This window comes from Embiotoca jacksoni, unplaced genomic scaffold, assembly GCF_022577435.1.
Source record: "Embiotoca jacksoni isolate LCO1_2020_lvr unplaced genomic scaffold, fEmbJac1.0.p SCAF_2, whole genome shotgun sequence".
In the NCBI taxonomy this organism is placed as follows: Eukaryota; Metazoa; Chordata; class Actinopteri; family Embiotocidae; genus Embiotoca; species Embiotoca jacksoni.
Window position 1 is genome coordinate 9,919,078 of NW_027185340.1, and position 19,413 is coordinate 9,938,490.

General features: G+C 43.4%; 2 protein-coding genes and 1 long non-coding RNA gene across 4 annotated transcripts; 1 reads left to right on the top strand and 2 right to left on the bottom strand.

Annotated features, from left to right (window-relative positions):
* Positions 1-404: 404 nt before the first annotated feature.
* LOC138201191 (uncharacterized) lies at positions 405-2,760 on the bottom strand. The gene is made up of 3 exons (XR_011178474.1): positions 2,614-2,760; positions 1,574-1,666; positions 405-1,029 (listed from the first exon to the last, which is right to left on the bottom strand). It is a non-coding gene; the product is annotated as an uncharacterized lncRNA (long non-coding RNA).
* Positions 2,761-3,708: 948 nt separating this feature from the next.
* Positions 3,709-12,277, top strand: LOC138201193 (transmembrane protein 50B-like). Its single transcript, XM_069154440.1, has 7 exons — positions 3,709-3,813; positions 4,996-5,231; positions 8,175-8,287; positions 8,695-8,762; positions 9,370-9,462; positions 10,923-10,980; positions 11,567-12,277. Exons 2-7 carry the CDS (start codon positions 5,133-5,135, stop codon positions 11,610-11,612), a joined length of 477 nt encoding a protein of 158 aa, XP_069010541.1. The 5' UTR covers positions 3,709-3,813; positions 4,996-5,132; the 3' UTR covers positions 11,613-12,277.
* On the bottom strand, positions 12,180-19,388 carry LOC138201192 (uncharacterized). 2 transcript variants are annotated; one of them, XM_069154439.1, is made up of 10 exons: positions 19,133-19,388; positions 18,199-18,641; positions 17,928-18,119; positions 17,498-17,694; positions 17,253-17,369; positions 17,068-17,155; positions 16,769-16,953; positions 16,311-16,391; positions 15,994-16,066; positions 12,180-15,271 (listed from the first exon to the last, which is right to left on the bottom strand). In XM_069154439.1, the coding sequence occupies exons 2-10, from the start codon at positions 18,596-18,598 to the stop codon at positions 15,033-15,035; spliced, it is 1,572 nt and encodes a 523-aa protein (XP_069010540.1). In that variant the 5' UTR covers positions 18,599-18,641; positions 19,133-19,388; the 3' UTR covers positions 12,180-15,032. The 2 variants fall into 2 exon arrangements, with proteins under 2 accessions (XP_069010540.1, XP_069010539.1); XM_069154438.1 differs by having other exon boundaries at positions 17,253-17,375.
* Positions 19,389-19,413: the final 25 nt, after the last annotated feature.

Consider the following 19,413-nt stretch of genomic DNA (forward strand, 5'->3'; position numbering starts at 1 on the left):
ATGTTTCACTTTTTTTCTTTTTTTTAATCTCAATGGTCACCAGGTTGAACCGAATGTTTTTTTTGATGGCTGAAACACCCGTTAAACAGTAAAACACAGAGTAATGCTGCCTTCTATAGGAACAAACACAAAAGAAAATAAAGAAAATATTACATACACAGTATCTAAAGTTATAAAAAAAACAAGTTGTTTCATGTAAAATAATGCCAGCAAGGAAAACTATTTAAAAATCAGTTTTAACTTCACAGGACAGGATGTGGAAATATGTGCAGGGATTCTATTTTTCTCCATTTTTTTTTTTAGTTCATGTTTCTTCAGGATTTTTGTTATGATTGTCATGTTTTTGAATTCATGTGACACAAAGAATAGAAGAATCTCAAACACAGACAAAAAAGAAAAATCACTTAGAGAACACTTTCTGATTTATTTACTGACAGTTATGAGTAATAAAAGAAAGGAACAAATATTTTAGGACATGAATACATGTCAGGACTTGTTGCAGCTTCACCAGCAGAGTATTTTCCAGACTGATCGGTTCCTTCGTGGAGGAATTAGTAATCAGCCTTTCATTCTCTCTGCCAGCTGCTCGTTGACAGGACGAAGGACGTGCGGGAAAGAGCTCGGAGAGCCGGAGGCAGGCGGGAGTTTGATGCGGAGCCGAGTCGCTTTGTTTTCCTGTCTGAGTGTGTGTGTGCGTGTCTGAGTGTGCGTGTCTGAGTGTGTGTGTGTGTGTGTGTCTGAGTGTGTCGCGGTGAAACTGTGGAAAAATTCAAAAGCTACAAAACTCCAGCATGTCTGAAACTAGTTTCCAAGTTTAGCTGGTTTGAAAAGATGAAGAAGCCTCGCAGGCGGCAGTTTGGTAAGAAGCTGAAGACGAGGATGTGCCTCCTCATCACGGACCCTCCTCGTCTGCCCTCCAGCTCTCCGTTTACTTTCAGGATCTGCAGTCTTCCTTCCGCAGCACATCGATGTCCTGCGTCGGGGCGGGAATCAAGGCGTGTTCGCCGCTCATCCCGTCGTCCTTTTGTGCTGCACAGAGACAGAATCAAGAGGACGCTTTATTATAACGAAGGAGCTTCAGTTTCATCATCCCCAAACCTTTCGAACATTTACTCCAGATTTCCCCAACAGTGAATTGAGCTCTTACAGTCCTAAAATAAAGATTTGCCTTTGTCTAGATTTAGACTTTATTAATCCCGCAGTGAGGAAATTTAGTTGTCACAGCAACATAGAAAAAACTAAAAGGTGCACACGATATGAACAAATTTACAAATACGTATAAAATATAAGAAATAAGGTAGGGATTAATAAAGTATCTATCTATCTATCTATCTATCTATCTATCTATCTATCTATCTATCTATCTATCTAAACCTTTTGCAGCACCTCCCATCTAACACACGGGTGAGGTGCCCGTTGAAAAATGGTAACCGTGGAAACAACCCGATTCAGGCCTCAGTCTTCTTCTAATGTCACGTCTGTGTGAAGAAGTTGAAGGTGTTCATCTGTCCACCAGCAGCCTCCACAGACGTCTCTGTTCCTGAACCCCTTCAGCTCTCGCTACCGAACCCACCTTTCGCCTGACCGCAGGCCGTGGTGCTCGTCTTCTCCGGCTCCGACTTGCCTCCCGTGGCAGCCCGGATCTTCCGCACCACGAACCTGCAGGCTGCGAGAAAAAAACGACACCGAATGTGAGTCGAAGAACAGATGATCTCCTTTCACGTTGAATTTTAGATACGTGACATGCGGCCAACAGCGATGGGAACTTTACACACAAAAGGTCAGAGCACGGTGAAACGTCTGGAAATCGGTTGAGCCAAGATCGGCCTCAGAGACTATTTATAACAGAAACCTGTTTGGACATCAGATACGGAGTTTGAATAAAATTCAGGCTGGAGTTCAGCATGTCGTTCACAATATCTCAGCCACAATTTCACTCTCTATTCCTTTTCATGGAGATTTAATAATAAATCACTGCAGCATCTCTTTTACGATAAGAGGGGAAAAAAAGAAGAAATCCAGATGCATTTTTATTACCAAGAGGTTCAAAAAAAAAAAAAAAAAAAAAAGGGACAAGTTTAATAAAAGATTTTATTTAAATTGCTTTGAAATATTACGGTTTTTTTTCGGTTTAACATTCACAAACACTGCAGCAGTGGAACAAAACAGTTATTGTCGTTTGAAATAGACCCCTTGTTGAAATTGCTTCAGTCTATCTTGCATGCATGCATGCATGCATACACACACACACACACACACACACACACACACACACACAGTCATGTGTCTATTGTAGCTGCTCATCGGGTTTCGTCATTATGTTCTGAGGCCTTTCATTTCCTCGTTCTGCAGGAGCAGGTCTGTACTTCCTGATGGAAAAGTGCCGAGTCACTGTGACAGCCTCGGTTTATTTTTGTTATGATGACCCTGCGTTTGCAAGGCCAGTTGTTCCACCAAGTAAAAGCAAAATGAACAGGAATTTGACAGAAAATAAAACATTTCCGTTTCTTTCTTTCATAAAATATTCTATTTTCTCTGTTTGAGTCCAATGAATTGACCGGAAGTAACTGAAACTTGCGTAAAACTTTGGATTTTTACACAGCGAGGACTCACCGTTGATGATCAATCACACCATTTCTCTCCGGATTCAAAGTGAAGCGTCAGAAAAGTGAATAAATCAGAGGGAGGAAAGTTGTTTTTGTCCGTCTTGGAGAGCGCTCAGCTGTTGTCTGCAGCTGGTCGCAAGCTCATAAACCTGGCCCCTCCCCGCTCATAAACCTGGCCCCTCCCCGCTCATAAACCTGGCCCCTCCCCGCTCATAAACCTGGCCCCTTCCCCAAGAAAATCGGACTCTTCCCCTCTTTCAAATCTGGCCATGCCCATCTAAAAATACCTGGATCCTCCCTTTTGCCCTGAGACATGAAGAGGGCAGCTGTACTGCAGAGGAGGAACTGTCTCTTTGTTTTGTATCATTCGTTTGATCTATCTTTATTCTCTACTTATTTTGTTTATGCTCCCTATATTAATCTTTTTTTTAAATTTGTTTTTTTTTAGCTTCGTTGCCCAGTTTAAAACATTTGTAACAAGAATCTGACATCTAACTATTATTATGTAACCTATTACATTTCACATTGTGCAGTAATAAATGCTCCCCGTCCGTCTTATACCGTCATATTGGATGTCGTATTAAAATAATGTGCATTTCACTGCAGCAAATAATCTCAAATCTGTAAAATATAGCTCTGTTTTCATCTTTGTGAAGTTTGACAGCTGATCCCAGAGAGATTTTTAATTATTTTATTCAGATCAAGAAGAAGAATATTCTCAGCTCACAAAAGGAACATTTATTCATTAAATTTGACTAGAAATGTGAAATCCCCATTTTTGGAGATAAACATTTTTTTTTACTGAACAGAAAGGTATACGACACATTTTAATCTGAAAATTAAACTTTGTCAAATGTCGTCAGTAAAAAGTACACAATAGATTTCCCGCTACATAAAAGGGAAATACAAAAGTAAATTACAAGTATTTAAGTACAGTATTTGATTAAATGTACTTAGTTAATCCCTCCGCTGATTATATGTATATTGTATTAGTGCAGTGTTGTACATTTTTGATGGTGTAATACTTTTCCGTACCGCAAGGGCTCGGCGGCGGCAGTGCGTCACGTCGTCGTGCGTAAACTGCCGTAAAAGAAGCAGACGAAGAAGAAGAAGAAGAAGAAGAAGAAGAAGAAGCAGACCAACGAAGAAGAAGTGCCGCCGTTCGCCTCTCAATGGAAAGTGAAAGCAATTACGGGCTTTTAAAAAGGTGGGAAAATGTACGTTTCTCTGCACGCAAACGTCGCCGTGGCGGATTTATAACCTGCTTGTTGACGCGCGTCCACTCAGCTGCTTCGTGAGGTTTGCTAACCGTTAGTGTCGCTGCAAAGAAAAAAAAAAAAGCTGTAGCCGTTGTGCTAGCGCCGTTAGCTCCCGTTAGCTGAGCAGGTTTGTGTGTTCATGTCAGTCAAAGGATAAAAAGTGGATCGTTTGTTGTTGTTTTTTTTACTAAATGAATGAACTGGAACTTAACATGACTATTAATACGGTTATGCTGACGTCAGAGCTTCATCCAGCTGTTCAGTGACGTGAACTCGGGTCTTCGCATATTAAAAACGTCGTGTTTATTCACAGTTTATTAATAATAATAATAATAATAATAATAAAGTCCTTTCATACCTGCCGCGAACACAAAGAGCTTCACAGAGTTCAAACAATAAATACAGGCGTTTAGTTGGAAGATTGAAAAATCTTTGTTTCACATTTCAGTTTCATTTCCTTCATTTCTGTATTTTCGGGGGAACTTTGTCTCGATTATAAAAAAAAAATAAGCGATTTTTTGTTTTGTTGTTGTTCATCTTTTACGGTGTACAAAATTCTCAAAATGTTGGAAAAGCGCACGCAACTAATAAATAAACAACACTCAGTTTTTAGCTGTGATTTTTTGTTTTTACATCGATTCAGCTCCAGTGGGGCCTGAAGATGGAAAAACCTGAAATGTTTAGATTTCACTCTGGGAACAAAAACGATAATCATAAAACCAGGCGACCTCGGAGGTCCGGTGGGTTCGTACTGGATTAGGAGATCTAATGAATACATATATATATTTATATACATATATATGTATGTAAATATAAGCGTTCAGGGATTTATGAAAAAACATCTGGATTTTGCTGCATCGTAACTTTTTCAGAAGAATGATCCTTATTCTCGTGAGTTCTCTTGATTGTAGTTCATGTATAAATATAAGAAATGAAGCAGTTTGACGTGTTTTGCGACGCTCTCAGTTTCTAGAAAGTAAAGTGTTCGTTATAACGATTGTTTGCTGAATAGAAATTTAAGTATTAGATGATGAGAAATAAAAAAATAAAAAAACAAGAGAAAAGTCTTGTTACGGCACATTTTCTGGGCTTTAAAGACCCTTCTGCTGGGGGGGACGTGTCCTGTGCAGGCAGCTTCCACAGAGCCACTGATTTCCCCCCGGAGGAGTTGACACGAAGCGTCCGAGGAGGAGGAGCGCCGAGTCGCCTGTTCAGAGGAGCATCAGAAGAAGAAGGAGGAGGAGGAGGAGGAGTCAAAGTGCTGCAGATGGCCGGTTTCCTGGACAACTTCCGCTGGCCAGAGTGCGAATGCGTCGACTGGGGCGAGCGGAGGAACGCCGCGGCTTCCATCGTGGCCGGAGTTCTGGTGAGTGGTCCGACGGGCTCCAGGTTCAGTCTTCCAGATGAGCACTTCAATATTTCTCCAAGAACAGGTTTTTTAAAAAAAAAAAAACGATAAATGACTTGTGTAGCTGTCGGTCTGGTCGACTCCCCCAGAACCAACCGCTGCCTCCTGCAGACGGCACGTTTCAGCTCTGTAGATGTTGGACAGGTTTCAAATCAGGCAACTTCACAGCAGTCCGATGTTTGGTTCTGATCCATTCTGGCTACTTTCAGCGGTGTGTTTTTGGCTCTTGATTACTGTTGGAGGACCTTTGACCTATGACCTATGACTGGGACGGAGCTCAGTAACATCTGGCAACTTGTTTGGCTGGAGAATTCCCTTATAGTCTTCAGATTTTGTTCAGACGCAGCCGGAAACAGAACCGAACCTCCTCCGTGATCCACAAGCAGGCGTGATGTTCTGTCCTTGGAGAACTTCATCTTTTCTGACTGTGAACACAGACGATGGGACACAAACATCCAGTTTGGTCCGGGTTCATTCTCCCAGAAGCATCGTCAATATGCATTTCAGCAAATCCCAGCTGGTTCTTTTCCCTCTTTCTTCCGACGGCGGAGTCGTCCCACTGCAGTCACACCCTGATGTGACCTTAAAGTTTTGCTTAAATCTATCTGGAAGTTGTTTTCTTTGGGTTTTTTTTGTCTCCCGTCACCAACATCCTTCTCTTCCATCTGGTGGTCGAGTCTCCCGTCCTGTCGCAGCATCCAGTTAAAATGTTCTGCAGTTACGTAGCGTCTCTTTATTTTTACCTTAAAGGTCTTACGGCGGCCCGGGGGAATCGAACCGCCAACCGTTTGATTAGTGGGCACCATGTTCTGCCATCTTAGCCACCAATTAAAATATAAAAACGATAGTGAAGATCTATCTGGATATCGCGGGGATCAAGTGAAACCCACTGAAGTAGATCTTTTGTGGGTTTCTTTGTCACAAGATGAAGTTTTGGACGTGCAGAGTTTTTAATTAACTGTCGAAAGGTTCCCGGTGAACATCACAGCTTTGCTTTAAATATCCATCCTTGTTTACATGAAGTCAGAAGTGAATTTCTCGCCTGGATTGGTCCAGATCCACACGGATTTAGAAAAATGTCACACTGGTGTTCAGATAACATGTTCAGAGCAGTTTAATGAGTCCACGTCTCCGGTGTCGGTCAGGACTGAGTAGGAAAATATCACTGCAGTAAATTATGTGTTTTTCTTGCCCTCTGCTCAGCAGTCAAAGAAGTTCCTCTTTTTTTTTTTTCTGACACACCGACTGACAGAAAACAGCAAAGTAAAGCTTGAGTTTCAGCACATTTTCATGCACATTTTTCCTTTTTTTATTCTCGTCTCAAACCACAAAAACCTCACAGGAGATGTAGAATCCCGCTTCAGGAGATCCGACCTTCTCAGATCGTTGTTGTTGTCACAGTCTCAAGGTTTCTCCTTTGAAACTTTGAGGTTCCCGGAGCGCCTTTTAAGCCGAAGAAATTAATACAAAAAGAAGCTGACATCATGAAACTGAGTGTTTTTCTCAAAGGCAACATTGATGTGGAAAAAAATGACTTCATGCGGCGTGTGACTAATGTTATTTGTCAGTGACTTTTGGTCCACCAGACACATCAGGAGGGGACATCAGTCGATTACCAAGATGAAAAGAAAATCCAATCAGCACCTCGGACAGCTCTTTCCTCTTTGGCTTTCTCACAATCAGCACCTTGGACAGCTCCTTCATTTGCATAGGTAATTCAATCAGCACCTCGGACAGCTCCTTCCTCTTTGGAGTTTTCACAATCAGCACCTTGGACAACGCCTTCACCCGCATAAGTCATCCAATCAGCACCTCGGACAGCTCCTTCCTCTTTGGGGTTCTCACGATCAGCACCTTGGACAGCTCCTTCATCCCTTTGGTCTCATGATCAGCACCTCGGACAGCGGTTGCGACACATTTAGGTGCAAAATGTTGGGAAATAATCTACCGGATGAGCTGTATTGATGCTTTTCGGAGACTTCAACCGCCATTACAGATTTGTCGTTGTTTTATTAGGGATGCACTATATATTGGTGGCTGAATTTGAAAATGTAATTATTCTTTGGATAATGCAGTTTCAGCTGATTATGCGATGCAACATGCTGCAGACGTTTGTGCTGGTTTTAAGTGTTCATGTGAAAGAAATGTAAAAAAAAGCAAACTGCAGGAAAACACAACAGGGAAGTTATCACACAACATTTATCTGCCCTGAACATGTTTAGTTTGATATTGATCACAATAAGATGGAGTTCTCTCAAGCCCAACACAAATCAATGAGAATGAATTTCTGTCAGATGGAGGAGAAATGCTTTTTTTTTTTTTTCATTGCAGTAGAATTAGATTTTTCTGCTGCTTTTACTTTCAGTTGTACAAAACTAAAAGGTTAGTTTTAATATATGTATATGTATATGTATATATACATATACATATATATATATATATATATATATTTATTATTATTTTTTTTTTTTAATTTTTATTTTAAAGAGGTTGGCCTGTGTATTTTCCCTCCCTGTGTGCACAGTGTATATTTTTCCCTTTTGTTCCTCCCCTCACATAAACAGTACACCATGTAAAGTCCTGTTTTTGTGTAACACCAGTGTGCGTCCACCGCTGCAGTTTCAGGACATTTGAGTCGAGACTTTAGTCCCCCGCTGAAATACCGAACAATAAAACTTTCTCGCAGCCGACCGGCAGCCCGTCTGACCTAATCACGACGTGCATTTATGGCCCAGAATGTCTGGGGGGAAAAAAAATACAGCATAATAGTCGGCTACATTCAAACTTAAAATGAGAAAATCACACCTGACACCTGCGCAGTGGATGTGAAATAGTTATTTAGAGAGTCAGAGGGAACCGCAGCTCATCTGTTCAGACACCAACAACGTTCTCTCCCTCCAGTTCTTCTCAGGCTGGTGGATCATGATCGACGCCGCCGTGTCGTATCCGTTACAGGAGCAGATGAACCATGCCTTCCACACGTGTGGCGTCTTCTCCACCATAGCCTTCTTCATGTAAGTGTTGGGACACCTTTGTTAGAGTCCGTGTCGGGAGGACGTCGCGTCCTCGTCGCCACCCGCCGGTCAGTTTAGAAGAACCCGCGCTGGGAAGAAAAGAGAAGCGCTGCTCAGCCGCTCGTCCGTCTGCAGGTCGACAGCAGAGTCGGATGAAACGAGCCGCTGCTCCTCGAACTGACTCACATCTAGGGCCGCGCGCACACACACGCGCGCACACACACACACACACACACACCCACCCGCAGAGGCGGAGAACACGGAGTGAATCGAGGCGTCCGGCTTCTCTGGATATCGCGTTGCTATTAATTCAGCGCATCATGTTGAGAATCATTTCTGCTTCAACAACTGGAAACGCTGCAGTGACTTAAGTAAATAAATAAAAACCCCATGCTCTTATTTTGTAGGATCAACGCGGTGTCTAACGGCCAAGTGAGAGGAGACGCGTACGGAGAGGGCTGGCTCGGCCGGACAGGTGCGTTCACGCGTGTTCACTCATGACGATGTTCACGTGTCTCCTCGGACACCTGGTTGTGCACGGACGTTGTGCACATGGTTGTTTTTGTGTAGCAGTGAATCGTGCTGCAGGTTTTTTAGCACAATGAGCTTACTACTCTCTTACATGTAAATGTTTTTTAATGACTCTGATCGGAAGATGTCAAATATTTAAAGACAAAAAGAAATTTGTATCCGCTGCTGTCGTCAGGTCAGTGTCTCAGCGCGCACACACATGCACGCACGCACGTACTGGTCACGTGACACCTGTCACAGCCGACAGGTGTCACGTTTCACATTCTGGATTCATAATAAAATAATAATGGAGACTCACAGCCGAGTCTCCATCAGAGTCTGTTAACAGAAGCAGTGAATCCTCCTGTCCGGGCTGTCGGGGGTTAATGGAGCCGCTGTTCTCTAACACGACACCGTCTGTGTTATTCAATGTTACATTCAAAGAACTTCCTGCCACACGAGGTGTTTGTAATTATGTGGATTTCTGATTTGATGCTGGCAGAGTATTGTTTTCACACGTTGCGGTCTGAAACGCTGTTTTTAATGCGCGACTAACGAGCTGCCGTCCTCAGGCGCTCGTCTCTGGCTCTTCATCGGCTTCATGATGATGTTCGGCTCGCTCATCGCCTCCATCTGGATCCTGTTCGGCGGCTACGTGGTGCAGAGTGAGTCCGACTTCACCTCGACCAGACTTTTCACACAGGTCGCGGCAGATTGAAGCGTTTCACAGATGATTGACAGGCCGATAATCAGAGCGGAGACTTGATGAATGATAATGAAAACAATTTTTTTTTTTTAAACTTTTTTTGAGACAAATGAAGATTTAAAAAAAAAAAGAAGATGAAATAACAGTAAGAGGAGAAAAATAGAGGGAAATCAAAGCTACATTAATAAACTAGATCAAAACAAAACGAGGATGAGAATAAAGTCAATGAAATGCAATAGAACATTAAAAACTAAGGATGGTAATAATAATAATACCAGTTTAATAACTTGGATGAAAGATTAGATGGAGTCAATAAGAGGATTACATTTTGTAAAAAGCAATTAAAAGATAGACTAAGATTAAAACATGAATAGAAGGAGAGAGGTGTGTTTTACTTCCTGCTCTCAGATCGTCACACACACACACACACACACACACACACACACACACACCGTCTGGTCCTCAGAGGACGGGATGGAGGAACTAAGGTCATATCATACTAATACTCCCTAAAATCCAATATTTTCAATCCCACAGCAAAAAAATAAATAAAAAATTAATCAAACAACCTGAATTCTTTTATTTTGAAAAGAACAGAACAGAAGAGCAGGACGGAGCCTTCGGGGAATTAAAACCACGTTACTGTCAAACAACACGATGCTGAGTCAAGTAAAGCAGTTCTTTTTCTTCTTTGCTTACGAAGCTCATCGTTGGCGTTAAAAAGCTAATACGAAGCATTTATCACCAAAAATGTGGACATTTAATGAGCTAAACAACGAAATAGTTTGTCAGAACTAAACTTTTGTCGTTTGCCTTCACAGCACCAACAGGAGTCGCGGTGTGTGTAGATTTAATAACGTCTGGACTTTATTCATTTAAACATGGCAGGTTGCTTCTGTGTTCGACCAATCACTGCGCAGTTCCTACGGGGAGAGTACCTACCGAGGGGGAGGAGCAATGCAAAAAATGTAAAAAGTACCACAAAACAGAGTTATAGGGACTTAAAAGGCTCTTTGGACACACAAAAAAAGAAAACGCCTAACGGGTCATGATTAATACCAGAATTAATAATAATAATAATTATTGTTATTAATATATGAGTCCACATATATATATATATATATATATATATATATATATATATATATATATATATCGTCCTGATCTGTTAGAGCGGTCCGTTCTGTAGAAACACAGACATTAAAACGGTTTCATCATTTGAGCCTAAAATACCTGAACATTAAAGGTGGACTCCATCTGACCTTTCAGAGCAACTCAACGAAATGCTCTCAAACGTTTCCCTTCGATTGAAAAAGCACACGAAGGCAGTTGCATCTTCTTTCATCATCATCTTTGTTTTACTTTGATTCCCCCCCCCTCTACCCCACCATCACTTCCTGTTCTCCTTCTGTTCCTCAGAGAAGGAAGTGGCGCCGGGGCTCGCCGTGTTCTTTCAGAACGCCTTCATCTTCTTCAGGTGAGTAGAAACAGGAAGTGGACGAAAAAAACAAGTGCTTCTCGTTCTCTTCTACTTCCCAATCACGTCTACTCTGCACGTTCCAGCCAATTAGGATCCACCTTTTTAGTCGTAATAATATTATAAATTCTGAACTTATTCAGATGGGACTCAGCTGTCCGTTTGTAAACTGCCGTCACCATCTTGTTATTCTTCGAGTCAGAAGTGACCATGCTTGGACGAGCTGGGGGAGGAGCCATTGTATTCTAAGAGAGAAGTTGAATGGGAGTCTATGGTGCCTGATTCTTTTTGGAGCCGACCTCTAGTGGCACTCGGTGGTATTGCAGTTTTAGGCACTTCTGCATCGGAACCATTTTTCGGACCCGGAAGCTACGAACACTTTTATATCCAGTCTGAGGTTCAAACCAACAAATGATGTGAACTCAACAGGGCTAAAACCTGTCAATCAAACAGACACGCCCCCAAATGTAGCCCTCATTGAGGCTTAATATCTAATTAATGAGGGATTATTTTCAGATGGAAAACCAGAAAACTAACTAGACTAACTCCCCTCCTCTCCTCCCTCCTCCTTCTTTTCTGTCTGCAGCACTCTCATCTACAAATTCGGCCGGACTGAAGATTTATGGGGTTAGAAAGGTCAACCACACACGCGCGCACATACACACACACACACACACACACACACACACACACACACACACACACACACACACACACACAGTCTTTAAGATGTTTTGTAACCAGTTGTTTTAAATTAAGAAGCTGTAGATCCTCCACCCTGAACGCACACATACACACACACACACAGACACACACACATAACTTTAGCATTTGCATTGCTTTTTAAATACGTTAGTGCTGCTACACACAGACACAGAGTGTCGTAGCTTTTTTTTACGAGCTTTGGATCGTCTTCATGTCTCCTGATGTAAAAAATTTAAAAAAAAGTTCAGATCCAATTTCTGTTTTAATTGGTTTGTATTTTAAATGAGGGACTTCCTGTTTGTTAACGAGGACACTTTTCATTTGGTGTCGTCGTATTGGGTTTATCTCCAGTGTTGATTAATGTCGTATGTTGCTAAATACGTGGGGGCGGGGGGGGGGGTCTGAAAGGGAAGGAACCACAAAGGGAACGTCTCTGCTGTCTCCTCTGAAGCTGCTCATATTGATCTTGTATGTTGAACACTGGATTTGAACGATAAGATTGTTTCAGTTTCCTGTTGACAGATTAGCGACTGTCGTTTCGCCTCAGGATGTATTTGCGTTTTTTTTTTTCATTAAAACTATTTGTCCTCTTGCCGTTGTCGTGACGACTCTAAACAGACTCCTTTACGCCGCACGCGGAGACATCTTTCAATCTAATCAGACGTGTCTCCGTCCCGAAGCTTCGACGTGCATCACACAATGAGAGCGAGGTCACCCTCCAACCTCCCGACACCTTTTTAATCTGTTTTCTGACTCGCCGAGAGCCTCGATGTGAAAATAAAGACAATGTTTTATTGGAGAATGTCTGACAGTCTGTATTAATGTGTGTCAGCCCGGAGGCAGCAGAGGAACCGGAGGTCTCCGTGGTACCAAACCCACGCCTCAGGAACAGTTCTGGTCCGTCTCAGCCCGCCGGCGTCACGTCAATGAGTCCATTGTTGAGGGTGTTTTCACACTCTGTCCTTTTTAAACAAACCAAACTCCGTCCCGTTAAAGTGGACCGTCAGGTGTCCTGGTGATGCCAACGTGGATAACATGCGTTAAAAACTATTAACAAATGTTAAGTGCCGACATTTTATATATATGTTTAGAATGTTTTGGGAAAAATGTCCGAACTTTAAGAGGAACGTTGTGTTCGAACACGACATCGTTTCCTGCACATGTTCTGAATGGAAGACGTGGTGGTTTTCTGTTGAGAGCTCAACCGGATTACGTTCATCTGATTCACTGAACCTAAAATACTTCTTCCAGGTTCCTTGTCAACGTCCACGTCCCTCTAACGGCAGGATTTCAAGATGCCTGTTGGAGTTGTGATGATTCATACGGTGGCTGTGACTTTTTTAAATATTTTTTTTGAAGACATGCAGACTTTTATGACATGTATGACTTTTCTTTTTTTTTTTGACGACATACGTCAACTTTTACGTGACTTTTTTTATTTTTTATTTCGTCGATATGCTATAGTAGGGCTTTTTTTTTTTCTCCATATTTTAGACGACATGCTATATTATGACTTATTTTAGACAGTTAGGAACCAGCAGAATGTCTGTAGCTCAGGTGGTAGACTGGTTTGCACAGTAATCAGAAGGTTGGTGGTTCAATCCCAAACACCTCCCATCTGTAGTTCTAGTTGTCCTTGTTTAAGACGCTGAACCCAAAACTGCTCCTGATGGAGTCACATTGTAGTTGGATAGTTTTTTTTTCCATTTTGTACGCCAAATTATAGTATGACATTTTTGACAGGAAACAGTTACAATTATCTGGCTCAGCTGGTAGAGCACCTCCTCCTGTCTGTATGTTTAAGTTGTCCTTGGTTGGGACATTGAACCCTAAGTTTCCCCCGATGTCGTCATAGGACCTTCTTATCATACTATTGTCCAAGATATCAAAAAATACTGACATGACACCAACGTGAGCAATTTGGGGTCCACAGTTTCTTACCCAAAGACACTTTAAGATTGTAGGAGCTGGGGATCCAACTTCCAATTACTGGGTACACGCTCTACCAGCTGAGGCACGGCCACTTGTAATTGTATCATGTGGAAAATGTCATACTACATGTCCAAAATATGAAAAAAAAGTCATACTTTAGCATTTTGTCCCAAATATGAAAAAGAAGTCACGCTACATATAGTATGTCGTCCGAAATATGTTTTAAAAAAAAAGTCATACTATAGCATGTCGTCTTTAATATGAAACAAAAGTCATAAAAATGGGAAATTTTGAAAGGGAATTTTTCCCATTTTTTGAACTTTTCTCTTGGAAATTTTGAAACGAAATGTGAAAAAAAGTCATACTATAACATGTCGTCCGAAATATGAAAAAAAAGTGACAGCATGTCTTTAATATGAAAAAAAAGTCATACTATAGCATGTCGACTTTAATATGAAAGAAAAGTCATACTGGAGCATGTTGTCTTTAATATGAAAAAAAGTCATTCTATAACGTCTTCCAAAATATGAAAAAAAAGTCATAGTGTAGCATGTCCTCAAAAGCACCAAAGAAATTCACAGCATCACAAGTACAATGGTGTGGTGGCTAACCACTGGTGCCTTTCGTTGAGAAGGTAATTGGTTCAATTCCCACTAGAGACATGCTTGTCAATTAAAGGAAAAACTTTTACTATAGCATTTTGGAAGGAAAATTTTGAAAGGGAATTTTTCTCTTTTGGAAATTTTCTCTTGGAAATTTTTAAATGAAATGTGAAAAAAAAGTCATGTTGTCTTTAATATGAAAAAAAAAAGTCATTCTATAACATGTCTTCCAAAATATGAAAAAAGTCATACTACAACATGTCCAAAATATGAAGAAAAAAAAAAGTCATAAAAATGGGAAATTTTGAAAAGGAAAGTTTCCCTCTTTTGGAAATTTTGAAACGAAATATGAAAGAAAAGTCATACTATAGCATGTCTTTAATATGAAAAAAAGTCATTCTATAACATGTCTTCCAAAATATGAAAGAAAAGTCATACAATAGCATGTCGTCTTCAATATGAAAAAAAAAGAGTCAGAAAAATGGGAAATTTTTTAAACGAAATGTGAAAAAAGTGATACTATGCATGTCATCCAAAATATGAAAAAAAGCCATACTGTAGCATGTCGACTGAAATATGAAGAAAAAGTGATACTATGGCATGTCTAAAATATGATCTTTGATGAGTTCTAATGTGACCTACATGACCAGAAAAAGACGAGCTGGTCGCTGGCTTCAGGTGTGTTTATTAGAAGTGGAGCAGGTTTCTGATGGACAGGTGAACTGCTGGAGAGAACAGTGACATCATCTGTCAGTCATCCTAACGCGTGATGAGGTGCTCGCCAGCTTCTCCTGATGAAGAGCGATTCATGACTCACTGTAAGATGTCTGTCAGAGAGATGCTCTGCTGCGAGAGGCTGACCTGGTTGTAGGGGTAGGACGAGGAGGAGGAAGAGGAGGATGAGGAGGAGGTGACAGTGTGCTCATGTGGAGCCATGTTGGGGCCTCGCAGGAGAAAGGAGGAGGAGGAGGAGGAGGGTATGAAGGGCAGGATGGAGGAGATGCCATTTCCTGGCAACGCGTTGCTGAGGAAGCTGCTGGACTGCAGCGCTCCTGAAACACAACAAACGTTTCTTCAACAACTTAATTTATGAACAATATGAAAAACAAGTCATTCTAGAGCAGGGGTGTCAAACATACGGCCCGCGGGCCAGATCCGGCCCGCCAGGGGGTCCAGATCGGCCCGCCAGATGACTTTGCAAAGTGTGAAAATTACAGAAAGACATAAATTGCATTTCTATGAGAATATGGAGGTTTATGAGTACAAATGTTTTGTAATTTGTTTTTAATTGATCCAGTAATTGCTTCAAAAACAGCGTAAAAGCAACGTCTGCTCCGGAGGAAGAAGCACTCGCTGCTAGGGAATCTGCAGAGGAGAGCCCAGGCAGATAAACAGTAGCTGAGTTTTTGGTCTTTATGTTTCTAGTTTATTGTAGAAAGACCTTCAAATGGAGTTTATCATCCAAAAAACCTTCACCAATGATTTAAACATAGAGAAATATTGTCGTTATGTATGCGTTATTATGCTATGATTTTACTGGTCTGGCCCACTTGAGATGAAAGTGGGCAGTATGTGGCCCCTTAACTAAAATGAGTTTGACACCCCTGTTTTAGAGGATGTCTTGTTTTATTTTTTACAAATACAATAAACATTGTTTAACATGAAGAGGTGCAAAAAACGGACAATGCATGTCTCAAATCTGAGTAAGGTTTCCCTTAACTTTCCCCTTAAGAACTGAACCAGAACCTGAGAACCAAGGTGCGTTTGATCTTACCACCAGGAGCTGTGAGCTGCTGACTGCCGACGGGGAAGGCGGTTTGAGACAGAGCTGCAGCGCCACCATGTGCCTGACAGGGAGAAAGGACATGGATTAAAGCTCTGCTGTCAGGGAGGTTCCTTCTTTCACATCCAGCAGGTCTGCAGGTGGACGTCAGCTGTTCACGGTGGACTGGATCCTCTAATGACCCGCAATCCTGGTGGAAGTGAACGCATCACTGACAGGACGAGTGCACTCACTCAAATAGAACCTTGGGACGTTCCCCTCTAAAGGTTCTCTCTGACTTGCTGAGGTTCTCTAGAGGTTCTCCTCACCTGGTCCAGACAGGCCTGCAGCTTCCTCTTGGCCCTCCACCTGGCGACTCTCAGTCTGGTCTTCTCTCGACGTTCTCTCACCTTTAACACAACGTTCTCATTATAGTTCACATTGTGTACATGGTCCTAAAGGTCCTACAGGTCCCACAGGTCTTAGAGGTCCCACAGGTCCTACATGTCCCAGAGGTCCTACAGGTCCCACAGGTCTTAGAGGTCCCACAGGTCCTACATGTCCCAGAGGTCCTAGATGTCCTAAAGGTCCTACAAGTCCTAGAGGTCCTACATGTCCCAGAGGTCCTAGATGTCCTAAAGGTCCTACAAGTCCTAGAGGTCCTACATGTCCCAGAGGTCCTACAAGTCCTCGAGGTCCTACAGGTCCCACAGGTCCTACAAGTCCTAGAGGTCCTAGAGGTCCTACATGTCCTTGTAGGACATTACTAACATTATTAATTACTGACCAGGTCTGCCAGCAGCGGCTGCGGCAGCGTCTTCTCCAGCTCTCTGCGTCTGCTGATGTTCCTCCGCCGCAGCTCGTTCCTGCGCAGTCGGTATTCCTCATACAGGCTCAGGTCTTTGGTCCAGGGACACACTCCCAGCCGGGTGGGGTCACCGGGGGGGAAGGCAGCGAGCTGAGGTCCTGGAACTGAGAGCACAGAGAACCAATAAGATCCAGTCAAACAGGAAGTGAGGTCATCGATTTCAACAGGATTCCTGTGTGAATCAGAACATGTTGACCGTGGAGGACCGGTCCACTCACAGGAGCTTGATCCGCCGGAGCCGACGGCTGCAGGGTGATGGCTCTGAGCCGCTGGGAGTCTGGACCTCTCCATCCCCGACCTTTGACCCTGCAGGAACAAACAGGTAAACAGTCCGAGATGTTCAGCTGCACGACTGTTTACAGAACACCTCACTGTCCAGAACCGGGACTCAGTCCATCCTCACCTGGAACTCTGGACGACGGGCCGGCTGCAGCAGGGCGGCCATCACGTCCCGCTCTTCCTCTGGCTCCTCCTTGATGCAGATCAGCTCCTCCTCCTCCTCTTCCTCCTCCTGCTTCACCTGCAGCTTCACAGCAGACAGTCAGGACTCAGGACGGTGAACCAACATCAGGAGCTCTGAGGATGTTTGGTGAGTAACTTTTATCTTTACAAGGATCTACTCTGAACTTTCAGGGGCTGCAGTGTCACCTGTGGAGCAGAGGGGGGCAGCGTGGGGCTGTGGGCCTGGGCGGATCCCCGTGAGGACGGAGAGCTGGCCACAGGCCGCTGCCCCGCCTCCAGAGGCAGGGCCCGGAGAGGAGGCGGGGCCACGAGGGCCTCCACTCCTTCTGAGTGAGGCAGCAGGGTGACGGGCCACTCCTCCCCCTGCTGGTTGACATCTCGCCCTGCAGAACACAACAGAACTGAACCTAAGAAACGGTTTCACTTCAACAGCAAAAGCATATTTACTCACATTAAATCAAAATAAGATTAAAATGACATTCCGATCAGATTAAAATTATGGTTCCTTCAGAGAGCAGGTCAGTGTGTGCTGAGCAGGAAACTGATGAAGGTGAGCTGGTTCTACCGTCATATATATATATTTAATACAGTTTAAAAATGATTCTTAACAACATACCTGAAGCTTCCCGGGAACGCTCACATCGTAAAGCGTCCTTCAGGGGTCGGTTACAAACGTCCACCGACTCGGCTGGCGGGTCGACGGCGAGCGAGACGGGCAGCAGCGGCTCGGAGGAGTCGAAGCTCGCCACGTCGGACGAACAGCGCACCCTGACTGCGCGCCAGCTCTGCGAAGCGGTGCATTCTGGGACTACGAACACAGGAAGGAGGAGTGAGAGTGACAGAAGTGGACGAGCGAGCAGCATTCAGTCATTTCATTGGGTCCTCACCTTGATTGCTTCTCGTCGGAGCCGACAGGGAGGCGTCGGCGGCTGCTCCGTCTCTGCGGGTGCGGGGGAAGGAGGGCGGCTGGACGTGGACCAGGGCGGAGGCCGATGCCCTCTGCTGCAACTCCTCCTCCACGCCCTGCCTGTAGTACTTGAGCTTCAGCTCGGTGTAGCGCAGCTTGGCCCGGATGTTGTCGTTCTCCTTCTCGCGGAGGGCCTTCTCGCTCTGCAGGGCCGCCACGTCGCGCTTCATCAGCACCACCTGCGCCTTCAGCTCCTCGAACTTCACTCCGACCACTTTGAGCATCTCGGCCAGCACCGCCTCCACCGCCCCGTTCACCGCCCGCTCCACCACGGTGCCCATCTGGCCCCGAATCAGCGACACGGCAATGCTGACGTCCATGTGGAGAGAGAACTGATCCCGGATCTGCTCTCCCGGGTTTCACCTGCAGTCCAGAGTTTGATCGGCCAAAAACAATCAAAAACAACAACTGAATACAACAATCAAACAAACAAAAAACAACAACAACAATAAATGAGGTGTTCAGAGGTTCTGTTAAAAGTTGTATTCTGCTGCTGTTGTTGTTTTCCTCTGTGGTGCATTCAAAGACAAAGACACTTCAGATATGACTTTTCCTTGAAAAATACATTTAAACTAAGTCCCCTCATTTTCATGGCACATCACACATCTTTTTTTTTTTGTCTTTTTAAATCACCTCAACCTTCACTTTAACGAAACTGAGCGGGACACAGATCATCTCTTTTATTTGGTATTTAGATCAATGTAAATAAAAACCACCGCTGCACATTTTTAGGTTTTAGTGCGTTTGTCGACCTGAAAAAAAGATCGACGGCGTTTTAAAACAAACTCAATGACGTAGAAACGTAAAGGAAGACCGAGGTCACCTGAACTTCCAGATAGAAACACGTTGCTCACCGTTTGTTTTTCTGGTATTAGCCGGTTAGCTGAAAGCTAACAGGAACCGGAGCTGCGCGAAGCCTCCTCTAACATAACCTAAATAAAATCTGCAGTTATCCAACTACCTCGAGTCAGCGGCAGTTTCCCTTTGAAGATTGTTGAAAGCTATTTTCTGGCTATTTCAGGCACAAAATAAAACCGAATAGGAGCTCATAAAACCTGTTTCTGTTCTGACAAAGTTGAAAACAGCCACCGTTAGCATCACAACACTTGATGCGCTTCCGGGGAGGGGTCAAACG